Source organism: Protopterus annectens, chromosome 1.part1, assembly GCF_019279795.1.
Source record: "Protopterus annectens isolate FY-2018-M chromosome 1.part1, PAN1.0, whole genome shotgun sequence".
In the NCBI taxonomy this organism is placed as follows: Eukaryota; Metazoa; Chordata; order Ceratodontiformes; family Protopteridae; genus Protopterus; species Protopterus annectens.
The window spans coordinates 542,935,893-542,958,387 of NC_056726.1; the positions used below are offsets into that span (position 1 = coordinate 542,935,893).

General features: G+C 39.7%; 2 protein-coding genes across 2 annotated transcripts in view; both read right to left on the reverse strand.

Moving 5' to 3' along the window:
- Nucleotides 1-22,495, reverse strand: part of FTSJ3 (FtsJ RNA 2'-O-methyltransferase 3) — a 1,310,428-nt gene that overhangs the window by 1,196,411 nt on the left and 91,522 nt on the right. The gene's annotated exons all lie outside the window — the stretch shown is intronic.
- Nucleotides 1-22,495, reverse strand: part of CTNND1 (catenin delta 1) — a gene marked incomplete in the record, with an annotated part of 1,335,518 nt that overhangs the window by 171,468 nt on the left and 1,141,555 nt on the right. The window contains 2 exon segments of the mRNA XM_044076626.1: nucleotides 985-1,135; nucleotides 3,023-3,150. Of these exon segments, the coding sequence (XP_043932561.1) occupies nucleotides 985-1,135; nucleotides 3,023-3,150 (279 nt within the window).

Genomic DNA, 22,495 nt, shown 5'->3' on the forward strand with positions numbered 1-22,495 from the left:
CTGGAATAGGCTCCCCATCTATGTAAAGCAGAGCGGATCCCAACCCTTTTCAAACATAACTTTGACAACTGGATGGGAAAAATGACATTCATCCCCAGGCTGGCCTCCATGTCTCTCCAACAGAGGTCAGCAGTAAACATTCTCCAATACCCCCACATAACTCAGCACCTCCTAACATACCCCGCCAATTAAGATGCACATGTTGCCAGGGGATGCAACTGGGTTGTGCTGCGTGGTTAAGCTTAAAAAGGCTCTTGTGGTCGTTAATCTAATATATACCCATGAAGAGTCTTCTGGTACTAAATGCTACAGTATTTCAGCACCACCATTTACACATTCAAAATGCAGTAAATACAAAATTCATGGCCAACTCCCAACAGTAGATATACAGGATACAAAATGTGCAAATATCCCTTTCCCAAATGAAAGAGACAATCTTGGTAACTAGTATTGTATGAGGCAGTCAAAATTATGGGTCCCATTCAGAATATCAACACTTCAGAATGTCAAACTGCATGGGGTCTGAGACCATACGATACACATTCCAAAACGCTGAGCAGTTTGTACTGAAATCACAATACAATGGGGATTGGGGAAATTTGTCCTTTTGTCCACTGTAATGTGATCTCAAGAGTTGGTATACATAATTACAAATAGTGTTGGGGGTGGGGGGGGGGCTTCCCCACTGGAAAAAAATCAGTGTGCGTTTTTGTAGCTTTCAGTATTCCACAATGATCCTATGGGTTCAACCATATGCATTTCTACATTTTGGAAAGTCAATATTACAAAGCAGACCCTCAGAACTACACAGAGCTCAACAACGAACCACTATAAAATAATGAATCTCTCAAGTGTGAGCAATAAAGAGAAGGCAACCCTGTCAGTTTTGCAAAGGCATTCCATGTAGAAAAGCAGATTTGCTACTACTAAAATTAATTCTAGAATTCTAGAACAGTCTCTAAAATTACTTCACGATTTCCTTACCAATCAATTCTTTGTTCCGTGTATCCACTGCAAGGTTACGAAGGGCACCTGAAACTGCCCGAACTACATGATCATGCTCACTGTGCAGATGTTCTGTGATGGCTGATAAGCCCCTTTCCTGTCGTACAGCTGCACGAATGCATCGACCATACTGGAAAGCAAGATAGATTCAACCTAAGTATTACAGTTCATAAGCAATTCATAAATTCTCAAATCTTCAGATATACATCGGCTGACTGGATATACAGCCTTAACTGGATATAGACAAATTTCGATGTAAAGTCCTGATGTCCGGGTATGACTGTCGTGTCACAATGCTACTTCGTTATCCTACCAGTGGGTCAAAAAAATATCACTGCATACAAAAATAAAAACAGTACCTACTTAGTCTTGACAGCCAATACCTGCTCAATGAAAAGACAGCATCGGTCACTGCTAGGGGTGGACTTGTACTCTGAGACAGCATGAAAAGCTATTAAAAATTTAGTCCGCAAATAAATGCATCAACTCTCTAATAAATCAATTTTTGTAAGGTAACTTTTTTTGAGGGGGGGTTGACATCACAGTGCAAAACAGGAAAACTTCCACCATCTATAACTAGAAACAAATTATAAATAGAAAGTTATGAATGTACTGCTACAGTGTTGTACTGGCTTCAGTCTGGGAAATCACACTAGTAAAATGACAATGGAAGCAACATTTGAGATTTTACTAAAATACACTAAGCATCCGCTTTTTGTGAATAAATGTCAGAGATTACAATTCCAGGAGAGTAAAACTTTCAAGAACACGCACCATGACCGCTACAAGTTGCATTTGTAACAACTTAAATTACCCACATACTTCAAGATTTCCTGGTGAAAGGTACTGAAGAAATTTGCCTCGACTGGCAAGTTTAAGAAGTGACTGCAAAAATCTCCTTTAGTAGAAATAAACTGGCCTTTTTCATACTAGAAAATGACAGATTTAGACAACAAACCATAAAGAAATATTTTAGGTGAAATACACACCACGCTTACCAGCCTGCCTTCACCAGATTAAACAGTGGTCTGCTAACTGATGCTCTGCAGAATTACTGCTCCAAAACTTAATGCTGCTTCATGGCAGAGCAAAATAAAATTAAAGCAGTGAAAAATATAAATTCTGAAAAAGGTAATTCTGTAAAGTGAAGAAAAATGCTAATGTTGACCTGCTTTTTTTCCTAACTAGCTCAGTTTAAATTAGTAAACTTTACAAGACTGCATCTGGCAAAATAAATGCAGCACATTTTCACATCAAAAGTTCAGTGCAGTATTTTTCTGATAATGGCTTAAAAATATATGTAGCAAAAATGTTAACTAGTCAAGCAAATTGTAAACTGCCATAATTTAAGTAACAGTACAATTGCATCCACCAAACTTTGGGGAGACGTGTTCAAGTACATAACAATGACCAGGGTCGTCACGGTGCAATTTAATCTGCTGAAGCATACACCAATGTGGGAGCTTAGCACTGCACAGCAACTGCTGGCTAACATGGGAGAGGGCAGTTAAGCAGAAGCAAAACCTCCTTAGTGACTGCTGGATGACAACATGCAAACAAAAGCTCTTTGTTTACAGAAAGAGGGGAATGAAAGGGTCAGCAGAAATCGGGTTCAGGGACAAAGAGTGAATTGTGAGTTGAGTGACAAATTATGGCTTACACTTACAAGATGAAGTATTAAAAGTGAGGGAGATTACAAAAATAGGTAACACTTGAAAAACATGGACATGCATTCTATATTTTAAATATATCGAATGTATCACTACAGTCAATAAATTACCTTTTACAAAGAACCTTATCAGTAAAGCTGTGTCAGTTATAGGATTAAGTCCCTTCTGCTTGTTCCTAAGCAGGTGCCACACTTTAGCAATACTTGCAGGGAGTTGCCCACCCTGAACTAGATGTTCTAAGTCACTCTTCCAGCCTTTTTTTGACAACACAAATGAGTGTAGTAAGACACACAGTCTATGGGAAATACTCTACACAGTGCACATACAAACAGTATAGCAGTACTTACGATCCAGCGCCCTGCACACAGGTTTTGGATGGCACCAGCTGCTGCTTCAACAACTGCAGGGTTTTTGCTCTCTTTCAAGAGAGACATATAGATCCTAACCACCTCTGGCTGAAAAAGCAATTCATAACCTAAAAGAAACAGTAAAAATAAAATGGCCTGTGTTATCTGTTTTACATAAAATGACACTTTCCTACTTTGTGCAAAAGTTTAAGGTTAAGCTACTATGCACAGTTGAAACACTGAATATATGCATTTTTAATAGTGTGTTTCTACTGGAAAATTCTGTATAAAAATATCTAGTTTTCTTTAAGAGGCTCTACTAAAAATGGATAACACCCAGACAACCCAGTAAACAAAACAAATGAAACCCTGAAGCCACAAAAAATCCAATGTCCAGAGTTAAAACCTTCATCCACCAACCTCCAACATTCTTGTTAACTCTTGCCAGCTCTGCTAAGCTTGATATTTTACAAGACCAAGTTTATTTTTAGTACAGCTTATAAAGATATTTCACTTTTTGAAAAGAAAACTTTTTCATGAAAATACCACTTCTGGTCTACACAGCCAAGCCTTATACCTTCTGGTGCTTCTGTACAGCATGGTTCACTTCCCATACACAATGTAATATCACTATATGGTCAATACAATAGTGTATTACCAGGAAAAGCCAGCAGAGCAGCCATATTTCAAAATATGACAACAATGCCCAGCTTAAACGCTTCTATACTGCCACCTTACCACCACCATACACACATGAAAACAGTCTTACTCACAAGTAAACAAAACATGATTGTATCCTGAAAACAAATTCATGGCAGACCTTTTCTACAACATGTCCGCTAATGATTGGCAGTATATTTTTACGTGCTGGCTTGCCGGGCCTAACGAACAACCTTCAATGAAGGAACACCATTCACACATGTCGACGCAGAAGACGCTGAGAATCAAATGGGCAATGTCTAACTGAGCCGACAACGCTACCGCAGCACCACCACCGCAGTCGGACCTTTTCTACAACATACCATGTGGAAAGTAGAGTTGGTTGAGTAAACTCACCATAAAAGTAAATGCTTAGAACTGCAGGATCAGTGTTACATCATGCTTATCCATGAAACTTAACCCCACTGACACTAATCCATCCTTCCAAAGTTAGTCAAAAATGTCCAGAGCTCAGCAGTACATAGGCAAACATATTAATACAAAAATAAAACAATATTAACATTTAGGCCATGTACAAACTCTTATCAGTCCAACATAAAAACTGACCATTCACATTACACTAATAACTCAATTCATACCTCTCCTTAAACCTCACTCCTCTCCTCAGCATTATTCTTCATATACTTTTCCAAAACTTCGACTATGTAATTTGCTCTTTTCCTTTTGTAAGGATCCCTCTTCCAGTCATTTGATCTCTCTGGCAATATTCAACACTTCAAAAACAGTTGGTTTAGACTTTCATTTATTTTTTCTAGTAATCAAGTTTAATTCTGTTGGCTGCCAAAAAAGCAAAGCCTTACTAAATCTATGCACTGCAAACCCTGTGTTCCAGCTCAGAAGGTAATGTCCTTAGTTACAGTCACTTGCTCACCCAATATGCCTACAAGTACGTTTGCAGGGAATTTTTAAAGTCTGCCAACTCATTACACTCCTAAAACATTTTCCCAGTTGCCCCTCCCCATCACACCATCATTTGCTACCTACCTGATTAAAAAGTATTTAAAATCTGCTTGCGTGGGGTATAAAATACCTATGAAAGCACTTTAAAGCAAAAAAATCCTAAACCTTCTGGACTTTGTTCCATATTTGAGAATCATGTATATGTCCGCCCTTTATTCACTTGTAAACTGCTTTTCCAGGCTCTTTCGAATCTTTTCTAACCTCCGATTGATATTCATAGTTATCATGCAATTTTTATCCCTTAAACATCATGTTCTGCTCCAGATTCACCTAAACACCATCAGAGCAGGTCTAACTTCCCATACCCCCCATCTAATTATTTGCCTATATACTGACATGCATAGTTATCTTGCAATCTAGACATCTTGACCTCATCCCACAGTGTTACCTTTCTCCCTCTAGTTATTTTCTCCCAAAACCTTTGTTCCTTTGAGCACAGCAACAGCATCTTCAGTTTAGAGATAGATATTGGAATGATTCTCACCCAAGAGCAGAGAGAAGCCCTACCATGCTTTATTCTTTTTTTGGATGACATCACCAACAAGTAACATGGTACTTGACACTCCTGTCCTAGTGCAGCAGTAAAAAGCCTGGTTAAGCCAATCCAGAGGCCCTGTACCATATGAAAACGTTTTAAGACCTCCCCTAAAAATTGAGATTGAGAGAGAGATAGTAGGCCCGGACCTCAAACTCCATTTTAGAAAGTAGATATGAAGCTAAGAGTGCTGTGCCCAATGTTTTTTATTCACCTCTTCCACAAAAAATTCAAGATAAGAGGAGGCAAAAGCAAGGGGAAGGAGGTAGACCACCTACACTGTAGCAATGATCCCATTTAATTGAATATACTATGTTCTGTTAGGAACTTCCCATAATTATAAATGTTACAAGTATATTCACTGTTGCAGTCATCACATCAGACTCCAGTCTACAACAGTGGCCCACCTTCCACAGCTTTACCTTCCCCTTGATAGCTTGGGCAGACCCACTCACTCACATCAGCGAGGCAAGAGGAACATCAAAGAATCTTCAGATCTCTCTTGCCCAATACCTAGAATAAAAGTGGACTGAAAGGTCTCAACCCCTACAGCTTTCAAAAATAGTGTGTATTACCAGGAAGCACTGGTCTACAAGGTCTCAGTATACCTCTCCAGGTTCTAGGCAGGATTAGAGGGAGGAGCATGAGGGAGAGAATAAGGTGAAGATGGTACCCACCCAAAATCCCAGGATGCCTATGCAGTATAACAAGAGGGAAAGTTGGGTGGGATACAGTCTGTAACAGCGAATATACTCAAACATCTACAATTATGTTAAGTTCCCAACAACTGCACTAACTGTTACAACATTCACTGCTGCACTCAATAATTCTGAGTGGACAGCAGAAAGTACAGCTGTGTAAGATCTTACCACAATAGTACATTATCCTTTTCACTGCTTCAGTATTCTTTACTCTTGGGATATCCTGCAGAGGACACCCTAGTGTCTGGTCAGCATACCAGAGGCTTTGACACCCTCCAGGCATCATACATTGTGCAAGGTGAAAGGTACACATGTAATGTATTGATGCCTAATTCTCAGAACTGATGTACCAGAATAACTAGAGCAACCCCAGAAAAAGCAACATGCACATCCAGGGAGAGAAGATAAATATGGAAAAAGGACCCCTCAAGCAGAGGCAGGGCAACAGCGAATAAAAGGGGCAGAGAGGGAGAGAACACTGCAACACTGAGAAGTAGGACATGTACTTTTATGGCAAGATCTAAAACAGTACTATGTCCTTCCTTTTCACTGTTGCAGTGTTCCTTACTCTTGGAAGACTGAAAAAGCTACTGGAAAGTATGGGAAGAGGAAGGCAGAAAAGTGCCCTTCACAAACCCATGAAGGATGCCCATAGAAAAACCCACTCTAGCTCTGGAAATAATATCCAACTTCTAATGTTTATTAAAAGTGTAAAGAGAAGACCAAGTAGTGGCTTCCAAGGTAGAGCTAGTATCCAGACCCTTGAAGAAAGCACCAGGAGGCCACTGCTCTGGCAAAAAAAAAAAAAAGCACGAACTGAAGAGAATCTGCCTGCCAGGAAAGAACAAAAAAGAAATGGCCTCAGAAATCCAGAAGATGGTGTGCTTAGACACTGTCAAACCCAGTTATCTGGCATAAAAGGAAACAAAAAGCTGCTCAGATTTTCTGATGCGTTTTGCCTTATCCAAATATCTGAGCTATGTAAATCCAATGTATGCAGTGCCCCCTTACTAGAAGTCTGTGGAGAAGAAAAAAAGGAGGGTAAATAGACTCAAGGACAAACCATTAACCACCTTGGGCATAAAAGGGGGAGTGGTACAAAGAGACCCTGTCTGTGAAAAAACAAAAAGGAGGAACCACCATGAGTGCTTTAAGTTCAGTGACCCAAAAGGTTAGAGCAACCAACAATTCAGTTTCCAAGTACAATGTTGCAGGGAAGAAAAGGCATGCTCAAAAATGGGACAGTGTCAAATTTTCAAGAATAAAATCGAGGTCCCAATGAGAAGGAATAGGCTTTCTTGAGGCCTGATATGAAGGACTACTTTTAGGACCCATTTGACATAAAAAATAGAAGCCAACAGTAGACTCTGGCAAGAAATGGCTGACTGACTAATGCAGGAATATGCCAAACCAGCACTGAACAGTTAACACAAAGAAATGACAATAGGGATTTCCACGGAAAATGGTTCAGGTCATGCTTGGGCCACCAAACAGAAATTCTATTTAGCCACACAGAATTTTCTAGCCTCCTGCAAAACCCAAAACACATCCTCAGAACACTGGTGCTTGAAAGGAATCAAAACTGTATCACCCAAAGTGTCAGCTGAAGTGTGGACAAGGAGGGTGACTGAGAGATCCCTGGTCTTACGTGAGAAGATCCATCCTTTGAGGTAACTTGTGAGGATTGCTCTTGGCCAGGTGAAAGAGAAGGGGAACCAGTGCTGTCTAGGTCAGAAGGGAGTCACCAGCATGACTTTGGGGTGTGTCCCACATAATCTTGAGCAAGACCATGTGAAGTAAGAGGAGGACAGGCATACAGGAACATCCTCCCAATTTCCAAGTGAAAGGACTTGGCACTCTGGAACAGAACTGGAAGTTGTTCAGAAGGGAGGCAAAATGACCTACTTAGAGTACTCAACTGATGTACAATGTCTAGAAACACCTCCATGTGAAGCATCCGTTCAAGAGAATGTATCCTAGACCTCTCAGTCTGGCACTAGATTGTACTCTGGAAAGGATGTAAATCACCTGAAGAACCAGGTGATGGAAAACTGGAAAATCCTAGGTCTGAAGAGCCAACCTACAAAGACGGTAAGACTTTGTGCCCCATTGCTCGCCAATGTACCACAGGACTGTGGTATTGTCTGTAAAAACCTTTAAAAGACCCAGATTCCAGAGAGAGAGAGAGGCCTGAAGAGCTACAATTAGGGTTTACATCTCTCTCTCAACAAGAAGCCTCATTATCACTTATGACAATCATACATTTATATAAATGAAAACCAACCATATTGACATATCTTAGTTGCAAGCACCATAAAACCAGTGTGACAATTTTAGCTACAAACATTATGCATGACTTATCTACCCAACCGTTGTCAAGCATTGCATAGCTCATTCAAATTCTGTCTTCTTTTAAACTTCATTCTCCCCCTGCTTTGTTCCCACAATTCCCATTTTTTCTATATAATTTACCCCTGCCCTTTACTAAAGGTCCCAGTTCCAGTTCTCTCTCTCTTACTATAGTCATTACTTCTAGTACAGTTGGTTTTAAGCCCTCAACTCTGATGTTGACATGGTCTGACAGCTGTTGATGGGATCAAAGACCCTGGACTTTCAGGCTGTTGGAGAAAGCTTGATCAGAAGCATATGTGTACAGCGCATGAATAGGGACAGGAAACTGAAAGGCAGGCCTTGACTTAGGAAAATCTGATGGAGTTAAAGTTTGAGACAAGGTAAGAGACCAGACAATCCAGAGGGTGGCAGTTGGCAGTGCTGAAACTAGTCTTGAGATACCATTAAAATTTTCTCATGAGGAGTTTGGGAAGAGAAACCATGGGAATGGTGGATGTCATGTACTGCAGGGCTCAAAATTCCTTTGCAGGAAGGGCTGGAAGAGAAAACTACGACAAAAAAAAGCAGTTGAGGAGAAGGCCTTGGGAGGCAGGAGGCAAGTCAACAGTGGAATGGTCTGAATCTTGCAACTCAAACATTTGGCTCCAAGATGGAGCTCGCAGACAGATTGAGGGTGAACCTCTCATTGTTCAGGAAAAGCATAATGAAGTGTAAATGTTGAAGCAAGAGCTGTTGAGAGGAAGCTTGAATTAAAAGTTTGTCCAAATAATAGAATACCTGAATATCTTGAAGTTTGCATAAGGTTACCACAGGGGACGGACACTCTGTAAATACCCTTCTGCAGAAAGGCAAAGCAGAGAATGGATGACGAGAAACAAAAACATCTTGGAGAGTTATATGGGAATATGGAGATGAGCTTCCTTCAAATCCAGAGATGATAAAGGCCAAGTGAAGCAAAAGAGGGAAAGTGAAGACATCCTAAAGGAAGAAACCTTGAGAAAAAAAAAAGTGGTGCAAAAAGGTAGGTGTAGTATGGGCCTCCATGACTCCTTCCTGCAGACCAGAAATATGCTGAGGCAAGGGAACAGGTTGGAAGGCTTCCTGCTCCACTAGATCTCACAGAACCAAAGAAAAATGAGGAAGCTGGCAAAAAGGATGAGAAAGGCCAGAAAATGGAGGAAGGGACTTCCAAGCCATGAAATAACTATGTTGGATGACAGGCAGACTCCGGGCATCTTAGGTTATTTGTTGCCAAACAGGAAAGGAAAGATTAGCCTGAGGAACAGAGGAAACTGGCTGAAAGGAAGGGGAAGCTCGATGTCAGAGAGGCAGACTTGTCAGGAAAGGAAGGTTTTCAGCTTCTACAAGTCTAAGTGGATTTATCTTGGAAAATCATCTTAGTAATCCCTCTTACTCCCCAGCAGGTTGCCTAAGGACAAATGAAGCTTTCAAAGGTTAGTTTCTCTGGAAATTAAGTACAGGGGAAATGTAAATTTGTTTCAGGTCCTGCATAACCTTGCCTTTATCTTGCAGGGTTTTAAGCAATTCTGCAGCAGCACTGCTGCAAAGATGCTGGTTGTCAAGAGTAGTCAAAGTTTGGCCTTAATGTCCACAGGCAAAGCCTGAAGGCACAAACAAGAATATCTCCTCATGACAGAACCAGTTGCAGATGCCATAGAAGCATCAGCTTCATCACTGTCACAATTAATGGAATGGTGAGGTACTTGGGAGCTGGATCTCAGAAAAGAAAGAGAAGTCTTACTGCCTGAATTAGGCACATCAGTCAACCCCTGCCCCAAGATGACACAGAAGAGCCAGGGCATATCTAGTCATACAGGTCTGATAACTAATGGCTCTAAAAGCCAAAGTAGCAGATTTATACACTTTCTCCCATACCCCTCCATAACATGGCTGTCCTTGTCAGAAGGGAAAAGCTTGGACACCATCTGTGGACATGAAAATGGCAAGACAAGAACAACTTCTATACAAGTATTTATGACCCTAAGGAACTTTATAAAATCTATCTGGCTTAAGAACTGGAGGTTGAGAGTCAGGAGCTTAAGAAGCTGCTGTGAAAATAGTGCCTAAAAGGGCAGCTAAAACAGAAGACTGCAGAATGTCTGGGTGAGTCCATTTGCAAGAGTTCACCCATCTTCTGAACTTCTGAAACCTGGGAACAGTTCCACTTAAAGTGTTCCATCATACGGACCACCATGTCCCCAAAAGATAATTCCTCAAAAGAACAGACAGGAGATGAACCTTCATCAAACCACAGAACCAAAGGAGAGTACATCTGTGAGGATGTGTTCAGAATTCCTCACCAGAGTCCAACTCGGATGAATCAGAATCCCTAGGTCTCTCAAAAGAGATAGACCAGGGAGCAAAAGCAGGAACAGACAATCCTTGTGGGGGGTTTAGAGCCATAAGGGTATTAAACAGCCCCTGAGCTACCTCCTGCAGCCACTGAGTAAAGTCTAGCTGCCCTTCATGAGCATCTTTAGCCATGTTTGAGTTTCTCATATTTTTAAAGGAATATCTGCTTTAACAAACCTAGGAGGTTTAGACCCTTGCCTAAACTTGATGTGGGTACCAGGCACCTCTTCCTTAAGACTTTGAGAAACCCCCCCTAGGCCATTCAGATATAATCAGCATAGGCTGCCACTCTACATCTGTGCTAGACATGTGCACAGCCTCAGAGGACATGCAGGTAGGCATCTCTGCATCAGCCTCCAAAGAACTGGCACCAGCAGGTCCTCTGGTTAGTCATCAAACCTTAGGGAGATGTCCATTGGAGGCCAGACAGCATCAGGCTCAACATGTGCTTTTTTTTTATATAAATGTTTTTCTTAATGGGTGTCTGAACTTCAGGTGGGTGGATTCGCCATGGTTCCCTGGGTCAATAACTTATGTTCTAATTTCCAAATATATAGAAAGGGATGACAGAAAGCTGCAAAGTGCCTTGGGAACAAACACCTGACAAACTAAGTATGGTTGTGCATAGCACCCAAAGGCGGTACTCTACTTCCAAGATGATTGCACATTTAACAGCTTAAATCTAGCTCTCCCAGTGTGAAAACAAACAGCAGAAAAAGCCAATGGACCTAAATGTCTGGGTAAATTTCAGTAACTGGCTATTAAGTCCAATGCCTGGAAGCCAGGAAAAAAGAAATACAGAGGACCTGAAGGAAAATGAGCTACAAATGATGAGGAAACAGACTGAGAAAAATACTACTGCTGTTCAGCAGAGAGCAGTACAACATCCAGATGCGACTTCCAGTAACCTAGATAAAAGTGTAAGGCAACTGCACACAGACATGATTAAAATAAATGAAACACTAACAGTATATAAACTCAAACAATAAAAGGCTGGAAAAAATGGAAGAAACTTTAGACAGATATTCAGATAAGGTGACAAAACTGCAAAATTCAGAGGTCAAACTGAAGAAAATGCTTACTGAATGAGATTGCACAAGAGATGTTTAAAAATATAATAGAATTAAGAGGACAGAGCACATAGGGAAAACCTGAGATTTAGATTTTCTGCTGTACCAGAGAAGCTGAAAGGAACAGAATATTAACTTTATGAAAGCACAAATAAGCAACTGGACTGGTATTCCACAACTGAAATTGCTAATTGAAAGGGCACATTGTGTGTATATGCTCCAAAACTGGCTATGAGAAACCAACTTAGACCTTTAATAGTAAAGATGCAATCTTACCAGGAAGGGTTGATTCCGACAAAACTGTGGCAGAAGGACAAACAGCAAAAAGTGGGAGAGACATCTTCAAAATATTTTTCCCATGGAAGGACAAAATCTTTTTTTTTGATTAAATCCATGTTAAGGAAAAAATTCCAAAGTTTGTCTAACAAAAAGTGGGCTGTGAAACGAGAGATTTTGCTTCTTATTCTTCTGGTATTAAAGACCACACAGACTGTGGCAGTGAAACCCTTTCCAATGTTTCAATGGAAAATGCTTGAGAGAAGGAAAAAAAAAAAACAAGAGTCGACTAGAAGAATCGAGAGTATGGCGGAAATGAAGCAGAAAAAGGATTGGAGAGATGGAGATGAACAGGATCATCAGTAACCTGGAAATTAACAAATGTGGGATTACAATGCAATAATTATATTTGTGAAACATGACAGAACAAGAAAATTTGGAAATACTGGACTTTTCTTGAACTTGTAAGAGCATATGCCCTACTACATGTCATTAATGATCAGAAAAATACTCAGGAGCAGGGGAACAGGAGGGAGAAAGTTAAAGTAAAACCATTTTTTGCTATAAAGAAGTTCTTAGTTATTTTAAGTGTAATGGGGATAGTAATGTAAATATGGGTTCCTGTTGCCCTTCTCTGTTGTAAGAAATTTAAGCACTGTAATGTAAAAAAAAAGGGCGTGCTTTTCTCATTCTAACACCAGAGTTAAGACCCTTGGCTTAAATCCAATACATTTTAAGAGAAAGGAGGTAAATGCGAAAGAATATGGATCATAAGACTTTTTTCTAGTAAATATGTACACTTGGCAGCATTGTGTTTGGTTCTCATGTCTCTATAAAACAATCTGATAGAGAAATGGCTAGGAAAAAATATTTTCGAAAAACATTAAAATGTTTTCCCATCTGAGAGCTATAAAAATAAGAAAGCCAGACAACACTTAAAAGCACAGGCTGTACATGTTTGTCTTACCATGGAGAACCTTTCATTTAAGTTATCTCAAGTCTGTGTATGTGGCTGTCACAGTTGGGAACATCTGTTCCTATTAAGATGGTAAAACTTCAATATTTGATGATGCACTTAATTTTGTAAGTCAAGTTAATGGGTTTAGGATATATTATGGGTGTGTGCATGCTTTGAGACCTTTCAATAAAAAGTTTTGCAAGATGTGACATAAGATCTAATGGAGAGGACTATATAAAAAGATGAACCTGCCAAACTATATGCATGTAACAAAAATGCTGGAACTAGACACAAAGCTGTTATACATAAAAGATGGGAACTTGATGTTTAAAGGCATTACAGAAAGCATAACTTTCATAAAGCATCTCTCAGATAAATACAAAAAAGAATGAATAGTGAATATTAAAAAATGTAGTGCACAAATAGCTATGCTATAGGAGACTCTTGCAAAAAAAACTGGACATGTGAATTTGATAAAGGTTTTCAGGGTGGATATTCAGTGGAATACCTGGGGCAAAGGAAAACAGAAGTACTTACATTAATTACAAAAGACGATTCAATAGTGATAGAAGAGGATAAAAAACATAACAGATGATTTGTAGTACTATGGGGCTACTCACAAGGGAGGAGGATTACAATGGCATGTATTTATATTCCACCAAAAACTGCTACAATGAAGCTTAGAAAATTCTGGGAGAAGTAATCAGCTTTCAGCAAGGAACATTACAGTTGGGGACTGGAATTTGATCTGAAACAGTGAAGATGTTTCTGGGGGGCCCACAAGGGAAAATATAACAAAGGAGGGTAGATTTTTTTTTAAAGACATTTATGACAATATTGGGCATGGAAAATGTGAATTCGGTACTAGGAGCTCGGAGTGAATTTACATATTATTCCGCAAGATACAAAAGCTGGGCTAGGCTAAACAGAATTTACATTTCACATGAACGTGCATTTAAATGAAAGTCTTGATATGCATCCAATAACTATTTCAGATTATGTGCCACTAATAACCAAAATGAAAACAGGGTAATGAAATAAAAATAAGACACTAGTACCTTCCACCTATCTATTGAAAAGAGAAAAAACTTGAATGGGTAATGGAAATTACTCAATAACTACTAGCAAAGATAGAGATTTCTTCTGAAAAGTTTAGCCCACTCCCTAATGATAAAGTGGAGTTTAAAATAGGGTGGAAATAAAAGAAAGGGAGATATGGTTAAGAAGTAACAATAAGAATCCCACTGAACAAGAGAAGCAACTGCAGAATGCTAAAGAAAAGGCATTACCTCGCTAATGTGCGTGAGTTTATAAAGACTGGTGCTCAGCAACTTTGTTTTGATTACTCGAGAGCACAAACTTTTAGCACGACAACTGAGGCAACAGAAGGTAGAAGGGGCTGTCACCAACCTTAGGGAACCTATAACAAGGGAGGTAACAAGATATCCTGTATAACTTTTAGAAATATTTCGGAAATTCTATGCAAGATGAACACAGAGAAATACGGAGAAAAGTTACAAATGGAAATGTTTATGGAAGAATTAAATATACCGAGGCTGAAGGAAGAGGAGGCTCAAATAACAGTCAGGACAGGAGTAGGAGATGAAATACAAAATAGTGATGTATGATCAATCTATAGGAAAGCCCCCAGAAATAGATGGTATTCCTGTGGAAGTTTGGAAGCTAAGAGGGAAAAAACTGATAAAGATCTGGAAGGTTTTGTTTAACAGTATTTTAAGATGAGAAGTACCAACATCCTAGAAGAACGCGGTGGTAGCTGTAATACCCAAGAGGAATCCATCAGATCCAGCTTCATACAGTCTCATTTCATACCATGATTATAAAGTGCTTACATCTATAATGGCTAAAAGAATGGCAGATGTGATGCCAAAATTGAAAGACAGGATCAATGTAGTTTTTGTGGAGGGGAGGCAAACATTTGAAATTAACAGAACACGGATGATCCAGAGTGAAGCAGAATGTAAGAAAATACTACTGCTGTTGGTGGGTCTTGATACAGAGAAAGAATTTGACAGAGTATACTGGGACTTTATGAGCAGGGCAATGGAAGCATTTGCATTCCATGACAAAAATTATAAGGATTAGATTATATGAGGGATCGGAGGCAAAAATTCAAGTGGATGGGGTCCTTTTCTGATCATTTCTGCTTGAGCAGAGGAATCAGGTAGGGGTGTCCTCTCTCCCTTTATTAGCATTGTACTCAGAACCATTGGCAAAGAAAATAAGGGACTCCAAAATTCAAGGATATAACTGGTATGGCAGTCGAGAAAAGTTAGCTCTATTTACAGATATTCTACACCTGACAAAACCAGAAGGGGGCATTACAGTGCTGTGGAATGTTTTCAGGCAGTTTGAAATCTTTTCCAGATGCAAAATTAATGAGGCTAAAACAAAGGCAATAGCAATAAATTACATATCCACACACAAACTGGTTCAGCAACATCCATATTTATGGGGGATATGACAAAAGTATTTTGGAGTACGGACTAAAAATTATTCCGTTGTGGCAGCTAAGGATATGTGAGAATAGACTAAACAAAAGACCATACAAAAACTGAGAAAAAGAAAGCTCAGTTATATGGATATCGATAGCAAGATACAAGCAGTTAAATTTTTATTTAGTCCCTTTAGTCTTATAAGGTCAGACATATTTTTGTCAACCAGAGAAGTTGTGGATAACGATTAATAAAAAGCTGAAGGATTTCACCTGGGAGGGGGAAGATGTTGAGTCAAGGGGGATAAGACAATTCTTCCAATACAGCAAAGGTGGATTGGGATTGCCCGATTTGAAGTTAAGGCTCCTATACACAGCACAAGCAGAAACCTATAACTCAAAGTGGAAAGGGATGAGGAAAGGTGGGCCTGAAAAAACAAGGAGAGACTGGGATTTGGAATGCAAACATAAGAACAATCATACAGCTTATTCATAAAGTATTCTCAGAACTAAGCCAATATGGGAATGGAGAAAGATTCTGCCAATAGGGATGAATGCAATTAGGGATACAGACAATAGGCAAGAGGGGGCTGGAGAATTTATTGGAGAAAACTGGCAGAGGAACTAATGTATTGGGAGCACATAACTACAGAAGGAAAGGTAGTAGAATGGGATGGCACCAAGACTATTTGGACTGCAGGTTAGAGATTGATATCAATCCTTGATGGGGAAGGAAAAGTATAGGCAAAGAGAAAGAAATAGAGGGGTCCTAAATGAAAGATCACCACTGGCAGAGTTTTTAGCAGAATCAAGAACAGAAGCCAACATTAAAGGAATAATTACTACAGTATATAAAATATCACATGATAAATGTAAGAATCAAAGGAAGTTAGAAAGGATTGGGAAGAGAAATCAGATAAGCAATTCACAAAAACAATGGGGGGAATATATGTATGTCTCCCAAATACGCAAAGTTTATAAGATATAGGATCTTTGCTTGAAAATGTTTCCATAGGTATTTTTATACCCAAAGTAGACTCCAAAGAATTTTTCCTCGGGTAGATGGCAAATGTTGCAGGCATGATGGGGAAGAAAGAGGTAACTGGAAACATTTTCTGGGAGTGTAATGAGTTGGCAGACTTAATTCCCTGCAGACTGCTCTTGTCAGATACTGGATGAGCAAACTGGGATAACTAAGAAAATCATTTTTTTGTGCTACGATACAGAATTGGAATGCCTAGACATAGTAAGGCCTTGCTGAGTCTAATTATAGTGGCTGCCAAAAAAAGCAGTTACTAGAAAATGGAAATCAAAATCTAAACCAACATTACTAGAAGCAGCCAATACAGAAACAGATAAAACAACTGGAACTTGGATCTTAAGAAAAGGGTAGGACAAGTTACATGGGGGAAATAGAAACTGTGGGAACAATACATGCAGAGGAGAAAGGTTTAAAAGAAGGTAGGATTTGAATGAGCTATGTAATGTCAGACAATGACTGGTTAGATTATAAGTGATGTATGCCTGCAAGTACAGTTAACATGGTTTGTAATGTACAATGTTTGCAACTGAAATTGTGTCAATAGGGTTCATTTTCATTTACATAAATGTAAGATTGCCTATGTCATACATGACAATAAAGATGCTTCTTGCTTAAAAAAAACAAGGCAGCACTTCATGTATATCTTTATGGGGAATCTGCCTTGCACTCTCACATTATTCCTTCCTATACAACATGAAAACAATGAAGAAAAAGGGAAAGAATTCCAATAGGGCATATATCTTTAGACTGCTCAAGTAAAGGAACCAGCTTAGTGAACAGCATACAGACAGACTTCAGAAGTAGCATGCAGATCGGTGACAGAAGTTCTGAGGATTAGGTGTCCCCGGTCACATGTACCTTAAACCTTGCATATAGAACATACTTCTGATGTATGAGACATGGAAGGTGTAAAAGGTTTTGTATGCTGACCGGAAGAGCCATTTTAAGTCTAGACAATAATCCAAAAGTCAGGATCACACCCTAACCATTATGCCAAACCCAACCCACTCAACACTCTTTTCCCTGTTAGGTTCATGAATATTCTACATCTCAGTTGGGCCTTGGATGCCTTCTTGTACATTTGACTAGAATGAGGGACGTCTCCAAATGAGATCCTCTGGTGGAGGAGCACAGAATAAGAGGTCCTTGGTGTTTAAATCCTAAAAGGGGATAACCTTTGATACAGCTGGGACAGCTAAATCTTTTATGGTATGACCAATACTTTTCTTAGAAGGAAGCTCCAACACCTCTTGGGAGTTTCATAGCTGGCTACACAGATTTAAAAAGCCTCAAAAGTCACAAGACAGCTGAAACAAATCAGACAGGACATGGGTACTACGAAGGGCTGAGTATCTGTGCACACTAGACTAAGGCAAGTTAGCAAATGCTGCAGGTTTCAGAGTTTTTGTTCTTAGTTTCTTGTGTGGACCTCTCTAAAAGATATAGGTAAGCAGGCAGATACTGAAGACCTCTACCTGGTCTCTAGGAACCTATTCTCAGACTAACAGCAAACGCACACCAATCTTTCCTTCTCTGAGCAAAAAATGGGCCTCGACTGTAGCGGTTCTCAGAGAAGCCACTGAACTGATTGATTCTGTGACAATGCCCGTCTAGAAGGGCATGCCAAACACTGGTCTGCCAATCTCAAAAGGGGTCATGTCACAGGGCTTGACCAAACCAGACTGCAAGGACAAGGGATGCAAATGCTCTTCTCCAGATCCAGGGTGTAAAACTTGGGGAAATTCTCAGATTTGCTGAAGCTATCACCAGTTTCCATATTTCTTATCTTTCTAGAACTTTTCAGCATCCCTGCGTTGCTGAGGGAGGCACCTGAATGCCATGGCTGACATCAGGGTGGCATGTGATCACGTGTGCGCCTTCTTTCAAATGATGTAGAGGTGAGAGATGTCTCTATGGCACACTATCCCATAGGGTAAACCTTGCACAATGCAGATGGGCAATAATGCCTCTAGCCCAAGCAAAAAAAACCCCATCAAAATGTAAAACTGTGTGTGAGATATGCTTGCCTCCATCAATGCAGTTTTCTAGTCATTAGAAACCTCAGTATCATTATCAGACTTTTACAGGATTTCTCTGAATTTCTGAAGAGGAAAAAAAGGATTTCTTTGTAGGGTACTTAGCCAAAATCCCTGGAAGCAGGCTGACAAGTCAGAATGACCCTGCTGTGTTCACGATAAAAAATGCACCCACTGTGGTAAAAGGGTCTATATTTAACCCATTTCCAAACGGTTAAACAATCTAACCCTCATCAACAAACCCTAATCAGTGAATATTCATTTTTTTCACCAGGGAAATTAACTGGTTAGCCAACACTTCCCAGTCTCGCAAAATGCAGTATTTCAAAGAAACCCAGGTGGGGGGGCTTTGAACCCCACACTCCCCCTAACTATATATACCAACCCTGAGTCCGCACTACAGTCAGGAAAAGGGTAAACGGGGAAGTGTTGGCCAGCTAGCTACTTTCCCCATTTGCTGAAATGAACATTCACTGAATAAATGTTTGATGCTTAGTGTTCGATTAGGCATTCGATGGAAATGTTAGATAATTAAACATTGACCCATGGCAAAAATGACCTAAAGATGGCATTAGCCACTGTCCATCTTAAACCACTCATATCCTGATACCAGAGTGGGAGGAACCAACGAAAAGATGTGGAAGGCAAAGCTGTGGGAAGTCAGGCTGGCACACTGGGCTCCTGCAAGCAGGAATCCCAGAAACAACGAATGCAGCAGTGAATATTACAAGCATCTACTGTTGCTGGGGGATAGACTTGCTAATCTGTATTATGTTACAGTACAGCACAGCTTCTTACAATTCCCTATGCAGGGGAAGTATAATAAAGCAGTTGGCTACTTGGGTAGTAACCAGACATCTGACCAGGAAGGAGGTGTGTCTTGTAGAACTTAAGGGATAAAACCTGCTTTGTAACTGACCTGTGTATAATTTATAGTGCTTTGCAAAGGTGCAAATGGTGGCCCAAGCAGCTGTTACAAAAAATGCTCTGGATTGAAACTACTGTGATGGTTGCTGCCCTGACAGAATACAGGCTTACTATCCTCTTCCAATGTTTCCCCATCATGATAAAAAGTTAGCCAACTATTTAGACAATTAGTTTTGGCACTGGTAAGCCATGGTTGCCTATCAAAGAAAAAGTGCTGATCAATCTGCATGAATATCTTAGTTTATCCTATACAGCATCTAAACTGCCTATGTTCATCCATTAAATGGAATGATCCTTTCCTTTGTTTTTGGAAACTAGAAAAAAAAATGGCAACCAAATGGTTTTATTCAAAACCATTAGAGACCACCTTTGGCAAGGAGGTGGTCTCAAATATTCAGGGCTGAAAAAGTTTTTGAAGAAAACCATTATGGCAACAAAACAATGCAGCTAACCAAACACCTAGGAGTTTGACAGCATTTACCTTGCATACCTGGCAAAGATTAATGGAACCATCTTGCAGCAGCCCTTTCTTCAGGCGTAATAATGTCTACTTAATTTAAAGAATTAATACGATGGATGAGGGTCTTGTTTTAATGACAAACAAACAAGGATGTTCACTCAAGTTAAAATGAAGCCAAGCAAGCATTTGGCTTGTACGTTAGGGGCACAGTCCTATATCAGGGATTGATGACATGCACACAGAGCAGGAGAGGAAAATAAGTGAAGGACTAGCCCTGGCGAAGCAAAGAACAGAGGTCAAACGCAGGGCATACAACATTTTGCTTTGTAACCTTAAAATTAATAAGAGGAACTTAGAAAGCATCTAGACAAGAGAATGGACAAACTATGAATAAACAATGGAAAGATTTGTAAGGCACCTAAGAATGCAACATTCTACATGATTCAGGATATTTACATGGAAGTGTTTGTGCAGATTTTTATACACAGAATTAACTTCAAAGGATCTTCTCAAAAGTGGGGAGAGGGTGATGAAATAAAGGAAAAGGGGAAACTGAGGAGATATTTGGGAATGTATGGCGTCAGCTAATTTTAAATACTTCTTAGAATTCTTTGACAACTGTTTGGGGGGACATTCCAGTAGTGAAGAAATTTTTGAATTGATGTTTATGGTTGAAGTGCCAAAAAAGCAACAAGAAAATGGAAATCCAAGACAGCAGTGGAGGGTTACTGATCACTGCAAAAGAAATTAAAGAAACTGAGGTACGATCTTTAGAGAAGAAGGGAACATAAATGCTACATTCTGGACCAACATATATAAAACAGTGGTTAAGAAGGTGTGTGATGTGGGAGGGTTGTTGGGTACTGAAAAATATGAAAGAATGATGTAAAGACCAATAAGTTATATACGAAGTGTAATGCACAAAGAATGTAAAATGAACTTGAAATTATTTTGATTAATGTATGTGAGCTCATGTTACAAGCTAAAATTTGGCAGATAAAAACTTGTTAAAAGTGACTAATTGGATAATAGGCAACTGCCCCTTCATATTTTCTTGCAATAGCTGGATTCTCAGCTATTCACACCTACATCATAGTGCCAGCAGCTGATCACCCCACCCACCACCCCTTACAAGTGTCAGTCATACCCATACTTAGACAAATGTTATGTACTTATCATAATGTTAGACTGTGTTGTCTTGGTTCATCTGGTTCAAGAACTGGATTATCGGAAATGACCTCTGCATTTTTTCCAAGTGCTTGGATCAAAGGCTTTGATGCCTCACTTACCCATAATTCTCTCTTCTCCCAATTACCACAGTTCAAGTTTGCCTGCTCATAGTTATAAGTTCCATCCAAAAAAACAAATACAGGCCTAAATGAGCACCTTAATGAGGGTGTGTGAAAAACAGCAGGTAAGGCTGGTCAAAAAGACAATGCCCTTGGTCAGGTCCAAATATTCAGCAGGGAGTCCAAGAATAACAATTTAGGATGGGGGAACAGAGGGAGGGATGCTGAAACAAACAAAAGACCAAATGAATCTAGCATTATAGAAATACATTTTGTATTAGATGCTATTCATCAGATTAAACCATGGGACATATTCCAAGCTACCTGAAACACTGTGATCTCAAGGAAGAATATTCGTGAGTATGGTGGTGCCAAAGGATGTATGGGACCTGCACTGTACAACCACTTGTAGTGCAACACAAAGGTATAAACTTTAGATCAAACAACTGCAGCACAAAAATCAATGGGACACCTACCTAAGAAGGTAGTAGAGGTGGCCAACGGTCTGGAAGAATGAGCCTTTGGCTTGAACAGTAAAGTCAACTCCACATTTCTGTAAATGAAAGCAACAGTCTGAAAGCACTGACAATGTTACATTAGAAACTCCTTGACCAAACCTAGCTTTTGAAAATACAAGGAAAAGCTAGTCAGACTCTCAGAAATCCTTCACGCAATTACAACTCGAGTTGAAGATATATGTCCAGCAAAGGTTACATATATATTCCCCTCAGAACTCTGGAAAGAAGACTAAAAAGTTAGTTTTATTTAGGTTTGCTTCAGAAGCCACCTAAGGAATTGAGGACTTGTTTTCAGGAGAAAAAACAGATATGGAAATTTGCAGCACAGAGCCTGCAAGTGAGATTTGCAATGTAGATGCGATTACTATCAAAAAAATGGTCTTCCACAAGATTAGAGCCTCTGAAAAAGCAGGCACGAAGGAAGGTTTGGCCAAAGCCTGCAGCATAATGATAGGTGGAGCTGGGTCCCTGAATCCCTGATTAAAGGTCTTAAGACAGATGCCCTGTAAAAAGGCCTTAAAAATTTTTAAAGAGGCAATGAAGTCTGACTACCCCACATGCAAATTGTAAATGGCTGCTAACTGGACTCTGACAGCTGGAAAACTACAGCCTTTTTGAAATAACTGACAAAAAAATAAAATTGGAAACTGGCCAAAGGAGGAGCTGAAGAGGGGTTTGAATCTTTGGAATAGGCCAGAGGTAAATCGCTTCCAGTTGCTAAGGTAAACCCTTCTTGGTATTTGGCTTTTACAAGGATAACATTTGAATAACTAAAGCAGACCCCTCTTAGCTTCTCTGTCC